The sequence below is a fragment of the Erythrolamprus reginae genome, chromosome 1, assembly GCF_031021105.1.
Source record: "Erythrolamprus reginae isolate rEryReg1 chromosome 1, rEryReg1.hap1, whole genome shotgun sequence".
Taxonomy (NCBI): Eukaryota; Metazoa; Chordata; class Lepidosauria; order Squamata; family Dipsadidae; genus Erythrolamprus; species Erythrolamprus reginae.
Genome location: NC_091950.1, coordinates 84,930,547 through 84,956,766, shown reverse-complemented (window position 1 = coordinate 84,956,766; position 26,220 = coordinate 84,930,547). Strand labels below are relative to the sequence as shown.

At 39.3% G+C, this 26,220-nt stretch overlaps 1 protein-coding gene and 1 long non-coding RNA gene across 4 annotated transcripts in view; one reads left to right on the top strand and one right to left on the bottom strand.

The window, feature by feature from the left end:
* Nucleotides 1-1,209: 1,209 nt before the first annotated feature.
* On the bottom strand, nucleotides 1,210-20,825 carry LOC139170280 (carbohydrate sulfotransferase 8-like). Of its 2 annotated transcripts, XM_070757261.1 has the most exons (4): nucleotides 20,739-20,821; nucleotides 10,088-10,228; nucleotides 5,310-5,375; nucleotides 1,210-2,741 (listed from the first exon to the last, which is right to left on the bottom strand). In XM_070757261.1, exons 2-4 carry the CDS (start codon nucleotides 10,179-10,181, stop codon nucleotides 1,909-1,911), a joined length of 993 nt encoding a protein of 330 aa, XP_070613362.1. In that variant the 5' UTR covers nucleotides 10,182-10,228; nucleotides 20,739-20,821; the 3' UTR covers nucleotides 1,210-1,908. The 2 variants fall into 2 exon arrangements, with proteins under 2 accessions (XP_070613362.1, XP_070613371.1); XM_070757270.1 differs by lacking the exon at nucleotides 5,310-5,375 and having other exon boundaries at nucleotides 20,739-20,825.
* Nucleotides 20,826-21,023: 198 nt separating this feature from the next.
* Nucleotides 21,024-26,220, top strand: part of LOC139170270 (uncharacterized) — a 31,074-nt gene continuing 25,877 nt past the window's right edge. The window contains exons 1-3 of one of the 2 annotated variants that reach the window (XR_011559584.1): nucleotides 21,024-21,139; nucleotides 21,822-21,994; nucleotides 22,702-23,036. This is a non-coding gene — a long non-coding RNA (uncharacterized lncRNA). Of the gene's footprint in view, nucleotides 21,140-21,821; nucleotides 21,995-22,701; nucleotides 23,037-26,220 lie in introns of those variants that run through there. The other variant, XR_011559583.1, reaches the window with a different exon arrangement.

Here is a 26,220-nt window from a genome sequence, read left to right as displayed (position 1 = left end):
GTGTTGTATTGTCCTACAACAGACATGCTACAACTGTAACTATAAGTTGAAAAATACAATGTCTTGTTCTCTTTGTTTTTAATATGTATATATCTAATAAAATGTTTCTAAAAAAATATGTAGAGGGATAGAAATGAAAAATATATAACACTGAAACAGAAATGTTGCAAGAATTTTAATCAATTTATGTTTTTCCTTTATTTTATGTATATAAAATATTTGGATCGGGAGTCACTGCTCACAGTCACTCATGCCCTCATCACCTCAAGGCTCGACTACTGTAACGCTCTCTACATGGGGCTACCTTTGAAAAGTGTTCGGAAACTTCAGATTGTGCAGAATGCAGCTGCGAGAGCAATCATGGGCTTTCCTAAATATGCCCATGTCACACCAACACTCCGCAGTCTGCATTGGTTGCTGATCAGTTTCCGGTCCCAATTCAAAGTGTTGGTTATGACCTATAAAGCCCTTCATGGCATCGGACCAGGTTATCTCCGGGACCGCCTTCTGCCGCACAAATCCCAGCGACCAATTAGGTCCCACAGAGTTGGCCTTCTCCGGGTCCCGTCAACTAAACAATGTCGTTTGGCGGGACCCGGGGGAAGAGCCTTCTCTGTGGCGGCCCCGGCCCTCTGGAACCAACTCCCCCCAGAGATTAGAATAGCTCCCACCCTTCTTGCCTTTCGCAAGCTTCTTAAAACCCACCTGTGTCGTCAGGCATGGGGGAATTAAGATATTCTTTCCCCCCTCGGCTTCCACAATTTATGTATGGTAAGTTTGTATGTATGATTGGTTTTAAAATAAGAGTTTTTAGTTTTTAGTATTGGATTGTCGCACGTTGTTTTTATTACTGTTGTTAGCCGCCCCGAGTCTACGGAGAGGGGCGGCATACAAATCCAATAAAATGAAATGAAATGAAATGAAATATATTTGTATGTTTTAATGTTGTACATGTGTTTGTTTTTAAAGGAAAAAATAATAAAAATCATTTAAAAAAGTTAGAGACTCTTGTGGAAGTTCAGAAGGATGCGTGAAGGATGAAAAGGGAGAAGAGGAAAGAAATATATTTGATATATGTTATTAATAGGATATTAATATTAATATCACCATAGCCTATCCACAAATTTCTACATTGCATTTTCCATGCAAAGCCCACCCCACATGGCAAGATTCATTTCAAGGCGAATTTATTTTTTGAGAAGCACAAAATTCATATTTATTTATTTTTATTTTGTTTGTTTTGTCAAGTACGTATCGGTAATATATAAAAATATAACAAAATATAAAGGATGTAGCTACCTGATGAAGGCAAATAAGCCCGAAATAGATCTATAGTAGTCTTCCTTCCTTTTCATTATCAGCAAAAATATGATACAAATATAACAATGTTTATATACATGATACTAGTAAGATAGACACATGAAATGATAGACACATGAAAACAAAATATCAAATACAAACAGAGACAGAATCTGGTGAATGCTTGTGAAAGCATATAAACAACATGTTCTTGCATGCTAGTCATATTCAATACACAAGACATAAACTGGAAACAAATTTCAAGTGCTCAATGTCAAGGTTCATACAGCTGTTTGAACTGTGATTTTCTTGCTTTTTACCTAATGCAAAGGATAGATCCAGACACTTTGATTTGTGGTAAAGGTTAGTGTGATGCATAAATACATAGCAAAGCATGGTCCAGTTGTGATAAAATAAGGCAAGTTACCAGTAAAATCAAATTTACAGAATAATGAAACAAAATATTTGACATTCTAAATGAAGTCACTGGAGACGCCAAGTAAACATCTTTAAGGAGGCAACTTAGAAACAGATAGCCACCTGAAACAAATGTATTTTTTCTAAAAGATATTTCATCTAAGAAAGGTATCCAAAAAATAAAGGTATGCCTTAACCTGAAAATGTCATTTTCATTTCAACATTAAAAGTGTAATTAAATAAAGATAAATCTATCTGATAAAATTCCACGACTTTCTGTATTTGATTCCAGTCCAGTTGTGTTAAATATTGGGTAGTGAGGTTCTCATTTGTCCTTTGTTTATACAATCTACTGTCTGGGTAATGGACCATCTCTGAAACTCTGATTCTTCTGAGAGTTTGATAGACATCATCATCCAGTGTCTCATACTTTCCCAGAATGTCATATTGAATATTGCAGGGATCACACAACTGGAACATTGGTTTCCAATGTACATCCAAATTGTCACTCTTCCTCGTCAAAACATAGTTTACAAACTCTTGGAAAGTCACACGTGCTGTAAAATTTTTGTCCTTCCTAAACAAGGCTTTAATCTCATTTGCCAATATGGTGCCATAGTAAGGTTCATCATGCAATAATTTGTCTCTGTAAGCAGAGACCATTCTTTCTAGAGGATGTCTGGTAAACATCACTTTTGTAAAGGAGTTCAAAAGTTCTTTTTGTTGTTCAGGTGAGTAAGAACTCAACCGCTTTAGAAGTTTTGTTCTATGAATCTCACTATGGTTAACTTCAAAGACATTTCTGCTCATGTTGAGTGTGAGTAGCAAAACAATTTTCTTCCAATTAGAACAGCCTACTTTTGGCACCTCACAATAGATAAATTTGTAGTTCTCATCCACAAAGAGTTGTCTAGTCACCTGTTCATTCAACGTTTTTGTTAAATTTCTTAAATTCTTGCTCAGGCAGATGGAATTCAATCTGTTTTTACGATCATTTTGTATTTCAAACCAATCTTCTTTTTGCTCTAGAAGAAAAGTATCAAACTTTGTTAAGATATATTTTATAAAGTAAGTTTTTTTAAAAAAAAATCAGATCTGCAATCCTGTATCCCATGTTTGAGTGGGAATTTTAGTTCATCAATATTTTAATTACATCTGGTGAACAGTGTTGTGTGAAATAATTGCTATAAGATTAACTAATTACTTTTTCCTCCAACACAGAAATGAAATCATGGGGATATTTCCGAGCATTTAATTTTGTGAAGGTTCTTTGTATTTCCAGGACTGAATCAGAGGTGGGTTTTAGCAAGTTCTGACCAATTATGGAGAACCGGTAGCAAATATTTTGAATAGTTCAACCACCTCTGACTGGCCGTGCCCCCATCTATTCTACCAGCTGATCAGGAGGAAATGGAGATTTTACAGTATCCTTCCTCTGCCACGCTCACCAAGCCAGACCCACAAAACCGGTAGTAAACAAAATTTGAAACCCACCACTGAACACACATCAGTGTAGCAGATCTATACACAATGCTTTTTTTATTTCAGGACATACCGTCCAACCACAGGATGTCGCTATGGGCTACGTCTACAAGTTGAGGCTTTACAAGTTGATGTGCTATAAATACACCTTTAATGCACAGCCCTTTATACTCAGTTCAAACAAAAGTCTCAAGGTTAAGTAGCATACAACCTTTGCCTCCTAAATGTTCTTGTGCCAGCTGCCATGAGATGCTGCCTTCATGTGATTGCCTCTTTTATGGTTACTGCCAAGCTCCAAAGTCAGCTCTTAAGCGTTGTTGCTTAAGCTGAACTCCAACTCCAAATTTTATTTAGTTAGTTAGTTAGTTAGTTAGTTAGTTAGTTAGTTAGTTAGTTAGTTAGTTAGTTAGTCCAATACACAATGAGGGTTTTAGTGGATATACAGTATATCTATATACATATAGTAAAATACATGATGAAGGTTATAGAGGAGATACTCATAGTAAAATATATCTAAGAAATAATAGAAAAGAAGATATAGTAATAGAACATATCAATGAAAAAATAGAAGAAGAGATATAGGAATCGAAGAAAGGTATAGGAGATATAGGAGAGCAATAGGACAGGGGACGGAAGGCACTCTAGTGCGTTTGTACTCGCCCCTTAATGACCTCTTAGGAATTCCAGACAAGAATCCCACCAGGATATGCCACTTACTGTAGCTTCTGGTTGGGCAAATGATTGATACCCCACCTGCCTACAATAGCCGTCAAGCTCCAAACATTGTTTCTCCGCTTCTCATCTGTTTGCTCTCTCCTCTACTACTAAAACAGGAACAGGCACGCTTAGTGTTTAGTTTTGTAAGCAAGGGCCTGCATGGGGTGAGGCTGCTTACAGACATCTGTGAAATGGCCAGGGTGTGGCTCAATTAGCCAGCCAGCTGGAACCCCAACATGGATGCTTCAAAGTAAACCTATGAATGAATAACTGAATGCATACATCCGTACACTCCACCTCTTAAGGCAGTGTTTCCCAACCTTGGCAACTTGAAGATATTTGGACTTCAACTCCCAGAATTCCCCAGCCAGCGAATGCTGGCTGGGGAATTCTGGGAGTTGAAGTCCAGATATCTTCAAGTTGCCAAAGTTTGAAAACACTGTCTTAAGGTTTTGGCCTTTGGCTGAAATGATAATTTAAGGCTTTGCTGATGGCATGCAGGTGGCATAAAACTGGGGGAGGGGTGGAGAGAGTTACCCTAGGGCAGTGATGGCAAACCTTTTTTTCCTTGGGTGCCAAAAGCACACCCATAATTCAATGTCCTGCATGCCATGCCCCCTGTGAATGCGCACATGACTCCCCACATGCTTCCCTGTCCCCTGTGCACACACACACCCATGCATGTGTGCACGACCCCTCACAACCTATTTTGGGCCTTCCAGGCCTCTCTGAAGCCTCTGGAGTCCAGGAATGGCCCATTTCCCAATCTCCAATGGGCCCGGTAGGCCGATTTTTCATCCTCCCTAGGCTTCGGAGGCTTTCTTGGAGCCCAGGGAGGGTGAAAATGGCCTCCCCTGCTCCTCCAGAGGCCCCCCAGAGGCCAAAAAAGCCCTCTCAGAGCCTCCACACGAGCTCTGTACTTACGAGTCTTTGGAGAAGGGTGGCATACAAATCTAATAAATTATTATTATTATTATTATTATTATTATTATTATTATTATTATTACCTGGCATCCAAAGCAGGCCTCATGAAGACTCTTGGGAGGGGACGAGTGGCATGAGTGGGGCCAGATAAAAATCAATTGGTCGGCAAGCACATATGGACTGGAGCTGAGCTAGGGCAATGGCTCGCATGCCCATAGATATGGCTTCACGTGCCATTTTCTACTTAAGAACCTGAGCCCAGAAAAAATTCCCAGGAAATTTGAGAGCAGCACGAAGCCCCAGCCAGTTTCCTGCCATTCCCCCTGGGTTTCTCTCTCTGGCACAGTGTATGGGAGGCAGCCTCGTACCAGATGTATGGAAGGCGTGTTCTCTTCCTCGCAGCCTCAGAATCCTTCTTTTTTTTAAAAAAGCCTTAAAGTTTTGGGGTTTTTTTATTCCCCTCACCTCACCTTCTTCCTTGGGCAGCGAATGTTCCCCTCCTCTTCTTCCTCCTCCTCCTCCACCCAAATTCCGAGCTTTTAATAATAATAATAATAATAATAATAATAATAATAATAATAATAATAATAACAACAACAACAACAACAACAACAACAACAACAACTTATTGGATTTATATGCCCCTCTCCGCAGACTCGGGGCGGCTAACAACAATAATAAACACAACATGTACAATCCAATAATAAAAAAATAACTAAAAACCCCTATTATAAAACCAAACATACACACACACAAACATACCATGCATAACTTGTAATGGCCTAGGGGGAAGAGCTATCTCAACTCCCCCATGCCTGGTGGTATAAATGAGTCTTGAGTAGTTTACGAAAGACAGGGAGGATGGGGGCAGTTCTAATCTCCAGGGGGAATTGGTTCCAGAGGGCTGGGGCCACCACAGAGAAGGCTCTTCCCCTGGGGCCCGCCAAATGACATTGTTTAGTTGACGGGACCCGGAGAAGGCCAACTCTGTGGGACCTTATCAGTCACTGAGATTCATGCGGTAGCAGGCAGTTCCGGAGGTAATCTGGTCCATTGCCATGTAGGGCTTTAAAGGTCATGACCAACACTTTGAATTGTGACCGAAAACTGATCAGCAGCCAATGCAAGCCACGGAATGTTGAAGAAACGTGGGCGAATCTTGGAAGCTCCACGATGGCTCTCGCGGCTGCGTTCTGCACGATCTGAAGTTTCCGAACACTTTTCAGAGGTAGCCCCATGTAGAGAGCATTGCAGTAATCGAACCTCGAGGTGATGAGGGCATGAGTGACTGTGAGCAATGACTCCCTGTCATAGTTCCCTCTAAGCTGAGCAGTGAGCAATCGCTCACTTGAAAATCATCATCAACTCAGAGTTTTCCAAACCTGCCCAGAAGCCGAGAGGGAAAGAGTGAGAGGGAAGGAGAGAGAGAGGAAGAGAGGAAGAGAGAGAAACAGATTAAAAAAAGAGAGGAAGGAAAAGAGAAAGAAAAAGAATGGGGGTAAGGAAGAGAGAAATAAAATCAAAATCTAGTTTGAAACTAGCTCAACTATTTAAGTGGCATTTTGATATTGATAGAGTTGCCCTATTATGAGCTCACTGTTATAGACACACAGTACAGTATTTTATTTTGAAATTCTCTGAGGCAAAACAGGGTGGGTTTTTTATTTGTTTGTTTGTTTGTTTATTATTTCTGTGCCGCCCAGTCCCGAAGGGACTGTCGCTCAGACACTATACTTTTCCGCCCACCCACCCCCAAAAATTAGAGGGAACACTGCTCCCTGTCCAAATAGGGCCGCAACTGGTGCACCAGGCTAACCTGGGCAAATGCCCTCCTCGCCACAGCCGAAAGATGATGTTCCAATGTCAGCTGTGGATCGAGGAGGACGCCCAGGTTGCGAACCCTCTCTGAGGGGGTCAGTAGTTTCCCCCCCAGGGTAATGGACGGGCAGATGGAATTGTCCTTGGGAGGCAAGACCCACAGCCACTCCGTCTTGTCTGGGTTGAGTTTGAGTTTGTTGACACCCATCCAGGCACCGGCACATCACTTCCACTGCTTCGTTGACTGAACATGAGGTGGAGATGTATAACTGGGTATCATCGGCGTATTGATGATACCTCACCCCATGCCCCATGGTTTCATGTAGATATTGAATAGCAGGGGTGAGAGGACCGACGCCTGAGGCACCCCACAAAGGAGGGACCTAGAGGTCGACCTCTGACCCCCCACTAACACCGACTGTGACCGACCGGAGAGGTAGGAGGAGAAGCACTGTAGGAGGAGAACCACTGAAGAACAGTGCCTCCCACTCCCAACCGCTCCAGCCGGTGCAGAAGGATGATACCTCACCCCATGCCCCATGGTTTCATGTAGATATTGAATAGCAGGGGTGAGAGGACCGACGCCTGAGGCACCCCACAAAGGAGGGACCTAGAGGTCGACCTCTGACCCCCCACTAACACCGACTGTGACCGACCGGAGAGGTAGGAGGAGAAGCACTGTAGGAGGAGAACCACTGAAGAACAGTGCCTCCCACTCCCAACCGCTCCAGCCGGTGCAGAAGGATACCATGGTCGATGGTATCGAAAGCCGCTGAGAGGTCAAGAAGCACCAGGACAGAGGACAAGCCCCTATCCCGGGCCCGCCAGAGATCATCCATCAACGCAACCAAAGCAGTTTCCGTGCTGTAGCCGGGCCTGAATGCAGACTGCTGAGGACCTAGATAATCAGCTTCTTCCAAGGACCGCTGGAGTTGGAGCGCCACCACCTTCTCAACAACCTTCCCCATAAAGGGAAGGTTGGAGACTGGACGGTAGTTATTAAACACTGGGTCCAGGGAAGGCTTCTTGAGGAGGGGGTGCACAAGTGCCTCTTTATAAAGGGCCGGAAAGGACCCCCTCCCCAAAGAGGCATTGACAATCTCCTGGACCCAGCTCCGTGTCACCTCTTGACTGGCCGAAACCAACCAAGAGGGGCACAGATCCAGCAGACAGGTGGCAGAACTCACAGCTCCAATGGCCTTGTCCACTTCATCAGGTGTCAACAAGTCAAACTCCTCCCAGACTGATGGACAAAAGACGTTTAGCCCCAGTCACCTCGACTGACTCATTGTCAGCCGATACTGCTATGCAATTGGAGTAGAGATCAGCCCGGATCCGAGCGACTTTATCAGAGAAAAATGAGTTAAATTCCTCAGCACTACCCTGTAAGGGCTCCCCAACTCCCCCCTGATTTAGAAGGGAGCGGGTCACCCTAAACAGGGCGGCCGGGCGGCATTCCACTGATGCAATCAAGGCAGCATGATACGCACATCTTGCCGCCTTGAGCACCACTTTGTAGGTCTTAATAAAAGCTCTTACAAGTGTTCGGTCGGATTCAGACTTACTCTTCCTCCATTTTATTTCTTTCCTAATGGGTTTGTACGCATTATTTGCTTTTATATTGATTCCTATGGGAAAAATTGCTTCTACTTAACAAACTTTTCTACTTAAGAACCTGGTCATGGAACGAATTAAGTTCTTAAGTAGAGGTACCACTGGAGTTGATGTCAAGATAGTAAGCAGAAGCTATTGCAATGTTTATAAATAATTTAATGAAATCACTGATTGGGTATATTGGGAAGGAAACTAGAATGTAATATTATTTTTGCTTACTGTTTTTAAGGACTTTCTTTTTAATTTTTTTGCCTTGAAATTATTTTTCAAAATGATACGATTAATGTTATATGTTTAAGTAATAAGTGAAATACTGATTTTATTTATTTATTTATTTGTTTATTTGCTAGGCCAATTCATAGGTTAATAACTTTAAAACATTTCTTAAAACTAAACATTTAAAATCAAAAAGTCACACACCTATTCTCACACCAGATACATTCATTGGGCAGAGGCTGGGGTCTAATGACTCCAAGCCTGGCGACATAAACGTGTTTTCAAATTTTTACGGAAGACAAGGAGGGTGGGGATAGTGCGAATCTCTGGGGGGAGCTGGATCCAGAGGGCCGGGGCTCCCATAGAGAAAGCTCTTCCCTTAGGCCCCGCCAGCCGGCATTGTCTGGTTGATGGGGCCCTGAGGAGAACAACTCTGTGGGAGCTAACCAGACACTGGGATTCGTGCGGCAGAAGGCGGTCTCGGAGATAATCTGGTCCTATGCCATGTAGGGCTTAATAGGTCATAACCAACACTTTGAATTGTGTCTGGAAACCATTTGGCAGCCAATGCAGTTCACGGAGTGATGGAGAGATGTGGGCATATTTTGGAAGGCCCAAAACTGCTCGCGCGGCTGCATTTTGGACGATTTGAAGTTTCTGAACACTCTTCAAAGATAGCCCCATGTAGAGAGCATTTCAGTAGTCGAACCTTGAGGTGATAAGGGCATGAGTGACCGGGAGCAGTGAGTCCCGGTCCAGATAGGGCCGCAACTGGTGCACCAGGCGAACCTGTGCGAACCTGTTTTCTAAAGTTAGCTGTGGATCGAAGAGGACGCCCAAGTTGTGGACCCTCTCTGAGGGAGTCAATAATTCCCCCTCCCAGGGCAATGGATGAACAGATGGACGTGTCCTTGGGAGGCAGTACCCACAGCCACTCAGTCTTGTCTGGATTGAGCTTGAGCCTGTTAAGACAATTGTAATTTCCGTTAATTTACTGAGGTTTTATTTTCCTTCCACTTTCCTTTTTTTTCTTTGCCTAGTCATTTATGTTATTCTTTAATATTTATTTTAAAAAGAAACTCTGAAAGTTTAAGTTTAATGTACATTTCAGTGGCAGCAGATTTCATTATTTAGAGTTGAAAGGATGACAAGCTTATTGGTCATTGCCAATTTAGAGAAGCATGTGACTAACACTTCGGTTTGAGAAGTCTGTAAACCTATGATTGTGTCTTTAGAGTTTAGTTGTTTAGTTTAGTTGTTTAGGTTTCGCCTTATTTGCTATTCAAAACCACATGAAGAGCAGCAGAATCCATAGTACATTCTGTGCTCTTATCATCTATCAACCCGTGTCCAGAACTACAAAAGGCGATACAGCTCATCGCTTCTGAATGCATTTTGACCTCTATTTCAACACATTCCCATCCCTCTCTTTTATTCTTAGTCTTATTTCCTTCTTCTGCCTTCTGAGTGTAATGTTCACACAGTTCCACTCCCTTGTCATACTTACCTACTTTTTTATAACTACTTTATTGGAAAATATACGTCCCCTCCCATACACATACGTAATTGAATTCAGATAATCAATGATCCATTGTCTTACCTGTTATTTCTGCATGCCATTGAACAGAAAGAAAGAATCCAAGCAGTGCAGAAAACAGGAGAAAAATGAACAACTTTTCCACCAGGCGAATCATTACGGTTTCCTATCCGGCCAAATGCTGTAACCTTTTTAGGTTAGATTCTAAACAATCAGAAATAATATAGGCATCTTGTTAAAAGGCTTCAAAAACGTAACATCATGTTCATTATTTTACATTCGAGTATAAGACACACCTTCATTTTTGGGCCGGAAAATAAGAAAAAAGCTGATTGGCGGGTGCATCCGTCTCCCGGAATACCCCCCAATCAACTGTGTGTACTTAATTCTGGGGTTTTTTTTCCATTTCCAGATAAATTTTCTAATTGATTTGTCTAATTCTTTTTGTTCCATCCTAATTGAGGCAGTTTGAAACAAGTAAAGAACTTTTGGAAGTATGTTCATTTTAATTGCCGAAATTCTGCCTAATAAAGAAATTTGTAATTTGGTCCAGTTTGAAAGATTTTTTTTGTATATCTTTTAATAGTTTCTGATAATTGTCCTCTTTTATTGAGGCACATTTTGCTGACAGCCAAATTCCCAAATATTTAACTTTTTTTCCGATTTAACTCCCATGGTTTTTTCTAGCTCTTCTATATGTTTTTTTCGCAAATTTTTAATTAACATTTTTGTTTTGTTTTTGTTAATCTTGAGCCCAGCTACCTTCCCAAAATTTTCTCTTTTTTAGTAATTTTGGTCCCGAATGTAATGGATTTTCAGTAATGTTGTCTGCAAAGACCTGAGTTTGGTAATATTCATCTTTAATTTTTAAGCCTTTAATATCTTGATTAGCTCTTACTTTGTTCAGTAATATTTCTACGTAGAGGATGTATAAGAGAGGGGAAATCAGACAGCCTTGTCTAACTCTTTTTTCAACACTTATTTTCTCCGTCATATCTCCATTAATCAAAATAGAGGCCGATTGTTGAGAGTAGATATTTTCTATCACTTTAGTGAAGTTATCTCCGAATTGTATTAATTTGATTTGTATCAATATAAAATACCAATTTATATTATTGAATGCCTCCTGAGCATCAATAAAGAGAAGTGCTAAATATTTATCCAATCTTACTTCATAATATTCTAACACGTCTGTTATTAATCTAGTATTGTTTCTAACAGGACAATTGTGGAGGAGGCCATTTTGATCTGGGTGTATCAGTATGTTTAAAACTGTTTTTAATCTCTCTGCCATAATAGAAACAAAGATTTTATAATCTGTGTTAAGTAAAGAAATAGGCCTGTAATTTTGAATTTGACGTTCATCCAACCTGCAAAAAAAAATAACTACAACACTGTGGCCGTAGCTTATTTTATGGTGTGGCTTGCCAGCCATGTGACTAGGGGGGAGTGACTGGGAGTGGCCTAAAGATCATGTGACTGGCTTAATGGTGGCCAACGTGACCATGGATGGTATCACTGTTTTATAATGGGTTTTATAACTGTTTTTAGTATTAGATTTGTGCTTGGTAATGTGTTGTGAGCCACCCCGAGTCTTCGGAGAGGGGCGGCATACAAGTCTAATAAATTTATTTATTTTTAATTTATCACTCACGTCAAGGGTTTGGGTTAGGGTTAAGGTGCCTGGCCCCTCCTCACCTCAAAGAGATACAATTTCTGTATATACTATTACTGAACATGCAAAATATACTATTTAATTCTATGTATATATGCCATATGTGTAGATACATATTACACATAGGCACACAAAAATATACATTATCTACTATATAACGTATATGCACACACATGCAATCACAACTCTTCTAAAATTATACACATTCAACCTCATTTACTGCGATAGGAAAAACATACCCAGAGCCCAGAAGGGAAAAAAAGAAAAAAAAACATTTTTTTTCTACCAGTTCTGCATACCTGACCGCACCCATAGGAGCCCATCACTACAATGCTGATTTTTTTTAAAAAAATATCCCCCCCCCCCAAAAAAGCCAAAAACAAGATGATAATGTATGCACAGGGCCAAAAACTCAGCTTCAGCACATGCATAGAAGGAAAAAACCAGAAAAAATTGCAAAAAAATAAAAATAAATATCTTCTTAATTTTGTCTTGTTTTTATTAGGGATGATATCAGAAAAAATTGATAAGAGAAGTAGGTATTTGGTATTATGTGTCTTAACAGCAGTGAGGATTATCTGTGCACAATATTGGAAAGATGAACAAACACCTCAAGACATTTTACTAAAATCTTTTCTGATTATAATCTAATTTTGATATTTAAAGGGGGTGTTACATTATAGATGGAGTTTGAATGAAACTATTTTACCGAAAAAGAGGGTTCTAAAGGAATGTAAAGAGAAATTAAAATATTTTAATAATAATTTGGGTAAATGTATAGACGTAATGAATGTTTGGGAAGTGAATAATGCTGTGATGAAAGACTATTTCCTTCAGTATAACCATTTGGAAATAAAATCTCAAGAAAATATGCAAATGAATTTAAATAGAAGGAAACTGAGTTACAGAAGGCACCAACAAACTCTAAAATTTTACATCAAATTAAGTTACTAAGCCAGTAACTATCTATGTTGACTGCCTAGGAAATAGAAATAAAACTGAATAATGGACTGGAGTGAATGAACTTGGAATGAACTTTGATGTATGAAATACTAAATATAAATACCTTATCTAAATTCACCTAAAAGGAAATAACCATAAAGATTGTGAAACAGACACTTTTTGACAGTTGGACGTATTGCGAAAATTTATGAACTATGACTTGGATTAACATGAAAGTAAATGACTATGAAGAGTTGCTAGCTTTTTTGAAAAACTGTTGTGAAGAGTTAAAAGAAATAAAAATCATTTCAGAACTTGCACATGGAATAAAAACAGAAAAAGAAAAAACATGAGAAGTCAGTAAGGATAAATCTAAACCCCCCTGACCAATAAATGTGATGTATGGCTGTGATTGAATTGGTTGATTGATTTTAATATACAGTACTGGGTTTTTAACTTTTTAGTTTTTTAATTAATTAGATTTGTTCTTTATGCACTGTTTTATATTGTATCCTGTGAGCCGCCCCGAGTCTTCGAAGAGGGGCAGCATACAAATTAATAAATAAAATAAAATAAATAAAACTATTCAAACTATAATGACAAACAAAGAAAATGAATTAGAACAAAAAGTCAGAAAAAAGGAAAAGAAAACAGAAGAAGAAAAGGTGGTAGAAAAAGACTTTGATCTTGACAGTGGAAAAAAAAGAAGAAGACATAAAAAATGAAAAGTTTAATGATAATACTGGTTTTTGTGATTATTCCTTTGAGTTTAATAGTGATAGAAAAAGAAATCAGCAAAGATATGGATATTTCATACGACAAATTTTTAAAAAGAGAGTTGGGGAGAGGGATTAAGAAGGTTGAAAGAAAATCTACAATATCAATAAACATTAAAAAGGTAAATGACTAAGTAATTCAAATTGGGGATACAAAAGTAAAACAAAGAGGAAAAAAAAGAAGAAAAGCTAAGGAAAGAAAAAGGCAAGCTTAAAGAAAAAGGAAGATTTCTGTTTTTTTCTTAAGGGGAGAGAGGAATACTCTTATCACTATTATGTAATAGTAGTTTGTGATTGGTAGAAGCTGCTGAAATATAAAATAACTATAGGTATAAATAAATGGTAATTATATTATAGATTGATATAAGTTTGGTTTGTTAGATCAAAATGCAAATTGAAGTTCAATACACACTTGGTATTATTAAAGGTAAATAGAATACAACAACAAAAAGTATGAAATAAGGTATAATGTGAAAACTTATGAATTTGAATAACTATTACTTCCCCTCATTTTCTAAAAGACTTACATTTGAAATAATCTTTGAAGAAAGTATTATGGTTTATTATTGAAATATAAATGATACAAGTAAAGGTGTATTTTATGAAATAACTCAAAGGATTTAATGTAAAACCAAAGTTACGATTTAATATTCTTTATCAAATTATGTAATCAAATGTTCATTTGCTGTGGAATATTTAGTTATAGTTGGAATAGGAGTTAAGAAAAATGAAGGGCAAGTAAGAATTCAAGGAAGAGGAGGGAGCACTATGCCTTGAATTTAAAAGCAGGAGAAACAATAAATGGGCTAAGAAGTTAAACTACAGCTATAGATTATTTGGTATAATAATCGGAAATTAATTGGTGGGATACTCAGGGGACGAAAAGAGATCTTTTCAGTAGAGGTAGCACTAGGGAAAGAATGCATACCTATAATATGGCAGTAAGATGGTATCTTTAAAAATACAGAATAATAGACATAGAACAATTTATTTATTTATTATTTATTTATTAATCAGATTTGTATGCCGCCCCTCTCCGCAGACTCGGGGCGGCTCACAGCAATAATAATACAATGTAAACAAATCTAATATTTAAGTTAATTTAAAACCCCAATTTAGAAACCAATCATACATACTTGCATACCATACATAAAATTTTATAAGCCTAGGGGGAGGGAAAGTATCCATTCCCCCTTGCCTGACGACAGAGGTGGGTTTTAAGGAGCTTACGAAAGGCTAGGAGGGTGGGGGCAACTCTGATATATGGGGGGAGTTGGTTCCAAAGGGTTGGGGCCACCACAGAGAAGGCTCTTCCCCTGGGTCCTGTCAAACAACATTGTTTAGTTGACAGAACCCGGAGAAGGCCAACTCTGTGGGACCTAACTGGTCGCTGGGATTCGTGCGGCAGAAGGCAGTAATGAAGATAATAATCTTAGGATGGGGCACCATTAGATTAAGAGTGGAGAAGAAAATTTCAATCTGTTAACTATGTTAACTATGATATGAGTAAGGAGGAGAAGCACTTAAGAGAAGGTAAAAGAGGGAGGAAGAGGAAGTAGGAAGTGAAGAGTGGGGATGGTTGGGTATGGTTTTAGTTGCAAGTCTTTGTTCGTTCTGGGCTTTAAGGGTGGGAAGGAAAACCAAATAAAAATGGGAAGGAGGCAGAAAATGGTGCCTAGCTGTAAATAGGAGAAAGGCATTTTGCAGCCGTTCACCATTTGTGCGACTGAAAAGTTGAGAGGACCCAAGCAGACTGGGTTCTAACTTACTAACTTACTGGCTGGTTTCCTCAAGATGGCAACCGCATGTACAGGGCCATACTTGGCTTCTGCACATACTTGGCTTCTGCACATACTTGGCTTCTGCACATACTTGGCTTCTGCACAGAAAAAATTAAATAAAATAAATTTAAAAAAAGAAAGAAAGCTGAAAACAAGATGGCGACCACATGCATAGGGCCAGAAACTCAGCTTCTATACATGCTCAGAAGAAGAAAAAAGAATTCAAAAAAAGAATTGCAGTGCCCGTGGACTGGTACTGACCAACCCGGTTTAGTGACATCACCAGCGGGTCGCTACCGGTTCTATAGAACCATTCTACCCCTGTCTCAGTGTGCATAAAAAGACAAGATACATTTCTCAAGATTCATAAGGTACAACACTTAATGATAGTTATAGGGTACAAATAAGCAATCAAATCATGCTAGGAAACAATTAGATATTACAGTGATCCCCCGATTATCGCAAAGGTTCCGTTCCAAGACCCCTCGCGATAATCGATATTTCGGGATGTAGTGGTGCGGAAGTAAAAACACCATCTGCGCATACGCGCCCCTTTTTCCATGGCCGCACATGCACAGATGGTGGAGTTTGCGTGTGGGCGGCGGGGAAGACCTTTCGGCCGCCCAACAGCTGATCTGCTCCGCAGCGCGGCAGCAGCGAGGAGCCAAAGATGGGGTTTCCCCGTTGCCCAGGCAACGGGGAAACCCCATCTTCGGCTCCTTGCTGCTGCCGCGCTGCGGAGTAGATCAGCTGTTGGGCGGCCGAAGGAACCTTCCCTGGGTCTTCCCGCCGCCCAGGCAAAGGGGAAACCCCAAGATCGCTTGCCGCTTGCCCGTCACCCGCTCGCCCGGCCCGCTCGCTTGCCGCTTGCCGCTTCTCCGTCACCCGCCCGTCCGGCCGCTCCCTTGCCACTTGCCGCTTCTCCGTCACCCGCCCGCCCGGCCGCTCACTTGCCGCTTGCCGCTTCTCCGTCACCCGCCCGCCCGGCCGCTCCCTTGCCGCTTGCCGCTTCTCCGTCACCCGCCCGCCCGGCCGCTCCCTTGCCGCTTGCCGCTTCTCCGTCACCCGCCCGCCTGGCCGCTCGCTTGCCGCTTGCCGCTTCTCCATCACCCGCCCGCCCGGCCGCTCGCTTGCCGCTCGAGAGCAAGAGGGGGAGAGATAGAGAAAGGGAGAGAAGGAAAGAAAGAGATGAGAGAGGGAGGAAGAGAGTGTGAGAGAGGAAGAAGCAAGATAGAGAAAGAGAGAGAGAAAGAAAGATGAGAAAGGAAGGGAGTGACGTCATCGGGTGGAAAAATTGCGATATAGCCTTTCACAATGATCGGGATCGCGAAACTCGGGGGATCACTGTAATGTCATTTTTGAGAAGAATAGCTATTCCCCTTGATTTATAAGACCCTTGTGCCAAAAACTGCTTATTAAAATATCCATTGACTAATTCTATACGTTCTATACGTTTCCTGTAGAATAATAATGTAATGCCTGTGCAACCTCACAATGTATACAAAAGCTATGAGTGTCGCAAAGAGTCATGAAAAGATATTTGCTCCACATCACAAGATAGAAAGAACTGCACATGGATTAGAGAACAAACAAAAATATACAATGCCCTCAAAAGAATAAAAGATTTGAAATGAAAATGGACTGGTCACATAGTAAGAAGAAATGATGGTAGGTAGACTAAATCTTGCACAGTGGTACCTCATGATACAAACTTAATTGGTTCCAGGAGGAGGTTCGTAAGGTGAAAAGTTCATAAGACGAAACAATGTTTCCCATAGGAATCAATGTAAAAGCAAATAATGCGTGCAAATGCTTAAGGAAAATCCCAAACTTTAGAAGGGAGCCAAACAGAGGGCAGGGAGGAGCAGCTAAAGGGGGCGGGTGGAAGAAGCAAGGCTAAAGGGTGAGTGGGAAGGAAGGAAGGCAAGGGGGGCGCCCCTCCCTTTTCTTTCTTCAAAAGACACTCTTTCAGTGCCTCTGCAAGCACCCTGTTCTCCTACTTTTGTTAATGCAAAGTCTTTCCCCCTCCAAGCCGCCCCTCCCTTTTCTTTCTTCAAAAGACACCGTTTCAGTGCCTCTGTAAGCACGCTGTTCTCCTACTTTTGTTAATGCAAAGTCTTTCCCCCTCCAAGCCGCCCCTCCCTTTTCTTTCTTCAAAAAAGGGGGGGGAAAGAAACCCCTTCATCCCAGCAGCAGCGGCTTGGGTTCGTAAGGTGAAAATAGTTCAGAAGAAGAGGCAAAAAAATCTTAAATACCGGGTTCGTATCTTGAAAAGTTCGTTAGAAGAGGAGTTCGTAAGATGAGGTACCACTGTACTTCTACTATTTCAACATTGCTGAAATGGGTATCTTTGAGTATTTATAAAATGTAAATGTTACAGCTGCTATTGTTCTACAGATTCAACTTTCTCACAGGGTCGGCACATGAAAATATATGTACAAGGTAAGTGCAACAGAAGCAAGAGATGGCAATTGATAACCTAATCTATTTTCCCCTATCTTAGTATGAAAAGTAACATGATGGAAAAGAAGACAATATTCTATAACTATGAGGGTTGCCCAGAAAGTGATGCACCACATTTTTTTCAGCCTACAGTAATGGTACGAATGCAAAACTTTAGATATACATTATTTGAATTGTCAGGAGTACATGTGTAAATTTTGCCTTTCTTCAGACAGATAGCATTGCTGCAGCAGTGTTTCGAAATGGTGTCTATAAGTGATGTGCGTTACAAACAGCGTGTTATCATTGAATTTCTCACTGTGGAGAAAGAAACTGTTAGGAACATTCACAAACATTTGTGTACAGTTTATGGAGAATCTGCATGGATCTGAATGGATGCCATTTGCAGAAGACATTTTGACAATGACGAAGATGTGATTCGTACTGTGCAGAAATGGCTTCACCACTAGAACAAGGAGTGGTACCAACAGGACATACTTGCCCTTGTGTCTTGTTGGAGGAAGCCCATAGAATGGGACAGAGATTATGTGGGAAAATAGGGAGTGTAGAAGAAACATCATTCTTTCTCGTGTGTAAATTTCATTGTATTTATTAAATAATTGTTGAAGGAAAATAATGTGGTTCATTACTTTCTGGCCAACCCTTGTACTACTCCAAGCTTGGATGGGTAAATAGAACATAACTCACACATTGTGCAAAGATATTAATGTAATATTGGTTTACTGAGTAAAGCACAATTGACTGTATTTACACAATGAACCAGTGTGGTACAGGAATTAAGGTATTAAATTCAGGTTCCAGGCTACTTGAATTTCACTGAATGACTTTAGCCCCTGAATGTCACCGACAACATAAAACTTTTCAACACCACCAATAATATAGCTACTCTCCAAAAAGACCTTGACTTTGTGTCTGAATGATAAAACATTTGGCAACTCCAAATTTCAACCAAAAAATGCTCTGTCCTACACATTGGCAAAAAGAATCAGAACACCAAATGCAAGCTGAATAAACAAGACCTTGCAGACAACCCTCACTCCCTTAAAGATATGGAATACTCATATCAAATGATCCAAGTGCCCAACCCTACTTCATCGCCAAAAAGTCTTCAAGAGTTATTAACCTAATCCTACGTAACCTCTGCTCTGGTAATCTCACACTACTAACCAGAACATACAAAACTTTCACCAGACCAATCCTTGAATACATTTCATCTGTCTGGAACCCACACTGCATTTCAGACATAAACACTCTAGAAAATGTCCACAGATACTTTACTAGAAGAGCCCTCCACTCCTCCACTCACAACAGAATACACAACTAAACTTTGAACCCTAGGTTTAGAAAGCTTAGAACTACATTGCCTTAAACACAACCTAACCATAGCCCATAAAATCATCTGCTACAACGTCCTTCCTGTCACTCACTACTAGTGTGCCGTGAGACATGGTCAGGTGTGCCCTGGGGAAATTAAACATGGGTTCCCAAAACGTGCCGGATATGGCCCGCGGAGGCCATTTATTCGGGCCACCGCCAGCCGCCTTCATCCAAACATAAACATTCCCCTCACATCTCTCCAGCTATCAGCCACAGGAAGAGTGGAGGCACAGGGAACGCTCACTGAAAAATCACCTTCTAGGATTCATCCTGTCCACTAGCGATGAACCAATAGCAGGCCACACCCAGAAAAATCCCCGCTCGGGCTGCCACGCACTTGTCATTGTGTGGCCACGGCAAGTAGTTGAAGCTGCTACTCCTCCCCATGGTCTCGATTTCTAATCCTGGTCAGGACTGGAGGTAAATGTTGCCACCACTAGATGAAGCCTCAGCCTCAACTGTGTTAGAGTGTCATTTTGTGCCACTTTGATTGGTGGTGTGCCCCAGGATTTTGTAAATGTAAAAAATGTGCCATGGCTCAAAAAAGGTTGAAAATCACTGCAGTAAAGAGCATGCATAAGTGCACCAGCCTGCCTACTGTCCCCTGTCCTAATGTTTCTCTCTTACTAGTATCATGTATATAAACATTCTTATATCTTTGTATACTACTAATAAGTACTTGACAAAAACAAATTGAAAAATAAATAAATTCTCGACCAATGTAACCCTTCTCATAGGATATCAGAATCTGTATTAGGAGGCCTAGCAAAATAACAGGAGAAATATAAGCAACCAAAATTATGGGTCAGGAATTTGGTTATTGCTTACCATAAAGGTAGAACAGTCCAGAGTACAAACAGGAAGGAAAAGATGGAGAAGGTTTAAAGAGATTGTACACTGATGACATATTAATGAGCTTCTGAATGAGAGCTGGACGTTCTTATCAAAGTTCTCTAGCTATTGTCAAGCTCTCATAAAAGAGCAAAACCAAGGAAGCGAACATCAATAAAGTGTTTTAATCTAAAAATATCATCTTTAATATCTTATTCCTGAGCTTCCTGCAATCAGGATTGAAGTTCTGCTGATGAGATCAGCTACTTCTTGGCAGCGTATTTCATAAATATGGCTCCGTTGCTTTTTTCCATCGTTACTCCTGTTGCTTCAGTTACTCCCAGCTTCCCCAAAATTTCTCACATAAGGTTACATTGGGGGGAAAATTGAAGAAAATTCTATGTAGGCCACCTTGAGCTCTTAAAAGAAAGGAAACATACAAACCTAATCAAAAACCAATAAGTACAATAAAATAAAAAGTGTCTGAATTCATACAAGAAGATAACAAAAAACAATGACCCCAGAACAAAACAGCAGATCCATTGCCTCATAAGGGATCACTAGAATGTGGTTGTTGCATCTTGAAGTGTTCCTTCCAAGCCTCTAATTCTCTCTCCTAAAGACAGCTATATCAACCTTCTTCCTCAAATGGGAAAATAGCACATCGTGTTCTACAACGGCTTGAGAGATATTTCCTTCCAAAACAATCTGCACCACGAAAAATATCTTCCACCAATTAACACCCACAAATCATCTTTTGACCTATCTGGATCACAAAGAAATATTTTAAAAATTGGGATCAAATCCCAAGCAGCAATCAAATTTTACATTGAGGCAAGCTCATGACAATAATAACAATATTATCTTACTTGGACAGCAGCTTCACAATGACCAAACTTTCTCCTTCTTCTGCTTTCACAGAATGAGCCTCTCATTCAAAGTCTCCTTCTGGTTTTACAAAGGTTGAAAAAAATTATCCCTACCCCTTTTTTTATGACAACCTGGGTGTGTACAAAAAATGCAATTACATAAAAAGGAGGAGTTGCGACACCTAAACTTTCTGCAAATTAGACCAGTTTCCTTGTGTCATGCATATGGATTTACCAAAAGTACGTAGTCAATTAGCAATCTTATTCCTGCAAGTTCTGTGCATTGTTGTAATTATGCACACACATGATTACATAGCTCAAACATTGTTGGCAGTAAGCAGCATTAGACATAGACGAGAAAGGAAGTCATGAATAATAAATCAAAGGAACTAAAGCATAAGGTAAGGAAAAAAGAAGAAAATATAATTAATACCAATACCATCCATTTTAAAGGGGCTCTTAACTGCTCCCACTTTTGATAATAGGAATTTCAATATTGATAAATAGCTTTCAGGTTCAGGTGTTCATTGGAAAACATTAGAAGGTGTTTCTTGAGAAAAGGACTGGGCAGTAATCTTAATTCTTAGATTGTTTAACATTTTTGCATTGAATTACATTACCAAAAAAAGAGATTCAACTTCAACTAGTTTCCTTTTCAAGCAGTGCATACGATATCATTAATAAGAACAATGAGTCTGCTTAGAGAAAGAGAAACATAGAAACATAGAAACATAGAAGACTGACGGCAGAAAAAGACCTCATGGTCCATCTAGTCTGCCCTTATACTATTTCCTGTATTTTATCTTAGGATGGATATATGTTTATCCCAGGCATGTTTAAATTCAGTTACTGTGGATTTACCAACCACGTCTGCTGGAAGTTTGTTCCAAGGATCTACTACTCTTTCAGTAAAATAATATTTTCTCATGTTGCCTTTGATCATTCCCCAACTAACTTCAGATTGTGTCCCCTTGTTCTTGTGTTCACTTTCCTATTAAAAACACTTCCCTCCTGAACCTTATTTAACCCTTTAACATATTTAAATGTTTTGATCATGTCCCCCCTTTTCCTTCTGTCCTCCAGACTATACAGATTGAGTTCATGAATGAATGAAGCACAAGGGCTGACATTGTGGTGTAAAGAAAATAATCTTATACTTAACACCAAAAAACCTAAAGAATTCATAATTGACTTCAGGAGAAAGAAAGAAAGATGTATACTCACCATTGCACATAAATGGCGAGGAGGTGGAGAAGGTTGGTAGTTTCAAATCTCTGGGCACGTATATCTCAGAGGACCTCTCATGGACTATGAATGTCAACATGCATGTGAAGAAGGCAAAAAGAGGCTGTAACTTCCTGAGAATTCTCAGGAAGATAAATTTATCTCAGCATCTACTGCTGTCCTTAACTATCACAGCACCATTGAATGTGGCCTGACATATGACATTCTTGCATGGTACGGGAGCAGCTCTGTAGCGGGTAAAAAAGCTCTACAGAGAATTACGAGGGTCTCCCAGAAGGTAATGCACCCAAAAAATTTTCTCATGCTACTTTAGATATACATTACAGTGATCCCTTGTTTTTCGCGGGGGATGCATTCCAAGACTGCCTGTGAAAAATGAATTTCTGTGAAGTAGAGGAAAGATATTTTTTAATGTATTTAACAAGTATTTGGACTTTTAAAACCCACCCTTTGCATTAAACAGTCATTCTATAATGTTTCTCAGCTGTAACTACATGTGATATCCTACCAGTTTCTTTAATAGAGTACAGTAGTACTGTGGAAGAATTTTATGAATTTTTAATGGATTTAAAACTTTTAATGGCTTTAATGGATTTAAACCCCCTTTGACAAACCCGTGAAATAGCGAATCCGCAAAAGATGAACCGTGAAGTAGCGATGGATTAGTGTATTTGAATTGTCAGGAGTGTGTGTGTAAATTTTGCATTTCTTCAGACAGATAGCGTTGCTGCAGCAGTGTTTCAAAATGGCGCCTGTAAGTGATATACGTTACAAGCAGCGTGTCATCATTGAATTTCTCACTGTGGAGAAAGAAACTTTTGGGAACATTCGCAAACGTTTGTGTACAGTTTATGGAGAATCTGCATGGATCTGAATGGATGCCATTTGCGGAAGATATTTTGAGGATGACAAAGAGGTGATTCGCACTATTCAGAAATGGCTTTGTGACCAGAACAAGGAGTGGTACCGACAGGGCATACACACCCTGGTGTCTCGCTGGAGGAAGGCCATAGAATGGGACAGAGATTACGTGGAAAAATAGGGAGTGTAGAAGAAACATCATTCTTCCTTTTATATAAGTTTCTTTGTGTTCAATAAATAATTGTTGAAGAAAAAAATGTGGTGCATTACTTTCTGGGCAACCCTCGTATTAAAACTGTCCAGAATATCATTACACTCCAGTTATTGTCCTGGATGATATCTCCACATCTCTCTATTCTAGGAAGGTACATAACATTCTCAGAGACTCTTCTCATCCTGCTTACAATCTTTTTGAATTGTTGCCCTCTGGCAGACGATACAGAACAATTAAAACTCGGACCATGACTTTTCTGAATAGTTTTTAATCCCAGAGCTACACTCGCACTTAACAATGAACTAAAGAGTCACCATCAGTGAGCTGTTGGACAGTATTACAGTGGTATCTCTACCTAAGAACGCCTCTACTTAAGAACTTTTCTAGATAAGAACCGGGTGTTCAAGATTTTTTTGCCTCTTCTTAAGAACCATTTTCTACTTAAAAACCCAAGACTGGAAAAATTTCCCAGGAAATTTGAGAGCGGCACAAAGGCCTGGCCAGTTTCCTTCCATTCCCCCTGGGTTTCTCTGTCTGGCGCAGTGTATGGGAGGCAGCCTCGCACTAGGTGTATGGGAGGCACGTGCTCCTCCTCGCTGCCTCAGTGTCCCTCTTTTTTTTTAAGCTTTAAAGTTTTGGACTATTTTGATTTCCCTCACCTCATCTTCTTCCTTCTCCTCCTCCCACCCAAACTCTGAGCTTTTATTTTTTTCCTAATGGGTTTGCACACATTATTTGCTTTTACATTGATTCCTATGGGAAAAATTGCTTCTACAGTACTTATAAACGTTTCTACTTAAGAACCTGGTCACGGAACAAATTCAGTTCTTAACTAGAGGTGCCACTGTACTTGGTCTGTTTTGTAGATGTTTGGGCGGTTCAGGGAAGGGAATTTTTTTCTTGATTGTTATGCGTGTTGGGACTGGTCTCTGGGCATCATGTGACTTTCATTGTATGTGTATACTGTGTATACACATACAGTACAATGACAATGAAGTATTTGTTGGTTTGTTTGTTTTGAAAGTTATCCATGTATAAGGGAACATGCAAGAAAGCACATTTCCTTCAGGTTTTTGAAAGACCAGAAAAATTACTAGCAGAAACAAAGCAGTGACCAAATTTGGAAAAATAAGAGCAGGAGATATGAAATACAGTGTTCCCTCGATTTTCGCGGGTTCAAACTTCGCGGAAAGTCTATACCATGGTTTTTCAAAAATATTAATTAAAAAATACTTCGCGGTTTCCCTCCCCTATACCATAGTTTTTTCTGCCCGATGACGTCATATGTCATCGCCAAACTTTCGTCCGCCTTTAATAAAAAATTTTTTTAATAAACTTTAATAAATAAACATGGTGAGTAATAATCTAAATGGTTGCTAAGGGAATGGGAAATCGCAATTTAGGGGTTTAAAGTGTTAAGGGAAGGCTTGTTCATAGCCAAAAATAGTGTATTTACTTCCACATCTCTACTTCACGGAAATTCAACTTTCGCGGGCGGTCTTAGAACGCATACCCCGCGAAAAGTGAGGGAACACTGTATGCACATTTCAAGAAAATGTGACTTTGTGCTATTTCATTTTGTTGTAGGAAGAAATTCATCAAAAGGGGTTTTTCTTCTCCACATATACATGAGATATCATACACTTCAATCTTCAATATATTACAATATAATATAAATCACTAAATATAACCTTTAAAATTTCTTAATTCATTTCTGTTTACTTTTGGTATACATCCTTTATTTCCTGCTACCTCTTTTTCTAGTTTTGCCACCTGGATTACCAAGATTGTTTTCTTTTCTATTCAAATTTAAATACTGTTAGCTATTAAATTTCTATTAACTGTTTTTTCTTGCCTAATGAATCTAAGCCATAGCGCTTCTATCATTTCCATATATCTCTACTTATTTCATTCATATTTTGTAACCTTTATTTATAAGTACATGGCCTTTAACAAGACAATCCAGATTTGCTTATCTTCAAACAATGAATATCAATTCATATTAACTGTTTCATGACTTATGTCTAACTATAACAATACAGGGGAAAAGCAAAAATTATTTAAATTCCAAAAGCTAAGATTACATTACATTACATTAACTTCTATCATTGCTTATTCATTATATTGTATTTTTCATGTTACAGTTGTGTCATTTTAGGATTTTTTCAACAAATCAAAAATATCAAACATAGTATAATTAACTTAAGAATCATATCCTTAAAATATAATATTCAAATGTCAATCAGCATCATGAATAAAAATTCCCATTAATCAAAGAATAATCAAGTCAAATATATCGCCAGCCTACCTCCTCATCCTATTCTCTTTACCATATTCTTTTTATTGTTATTTTTCACTGTAAATCCCCGTGTTATATTCATGCCCTATTCTATTTGTTTTTCCACTATAAATGCCGATGTAATAATTATGTCCTCTTCTATTTATTTTTCCGCTGTAAATCCCAGTGTAATAGTCATACCCAATTTTATTTATTTTTTGACTGTTAATTACAATATAATAATCAAACCCCATTTTATGCTTTGTTTTATTTTATCCCTTCTATAAATCCAAGTATATTCATCATAAAATTCTGAATAACCATTAGTCCCCCTTGTTAGAAATTCTCTCCTAATAAACATTCTTCAAATTACAAAAAAAGAAAAAAAACTCAGACCTACCCTATTTTATTTATATATATTTTCCCCACTGTTAATCGCAATGTTATAATCAAACGCTATTTCTTATATTTCTGCCACTGTAGATCCCAGTGTCATGATCATGTCTTATTCTTTTTAATTTTCCCCACTATAAATCCCAATATAATATTCCTAGCCTACACGTTTTATTTTATTTTATTTTTAAGAGCCCAATATAACAATCTTTTATTCTTTGTATTTTCCACTGTAAGTCCCAATATGATAATCATATCCTACTTTTTACTTATCCCTTTTATAAGTCCAAATATGTTCATCCTAAAATTCCAAATAACCATTAATCACCCATGTTAAAAATTCTCTTCTAACAAACATTCTTCAAATTACAAAAAAGAAAGAACTTAAACTATTAACTTCATCTTATTCCCTTCCTTCTGTTTCTCTCTTTTATTATAGATTACAATGAAGTAGCCATAAAATACAAATAAACATTAAGCTCAAATTTATC

Bases quoted from the DNA above. Each gene is read 5' to 3' on its own strand.
- LOC139170280 (XM_070757261.1), bottom strand. From the start codon at position 10,181: ATGATTCGCCTGGTGGAAAAGTTGTTCATTTTTCTCCTGTTTTCTGCA. The intron at 5,376-10,087 runs GTAAGACAATGG...TATTATTAAAAG, and splicing joins ATGGCATGCAGAAATAACAG to CTCGGAATTTGGGTGGAGGA. The intron at 2,742-5,309 runs GTGAGGTGAGGG...CTTTTCTTCTAG, and splicing joins TTCGCTGCCCAAGGAAGAAG to AGCAAAAAGAAGATTGGTTT.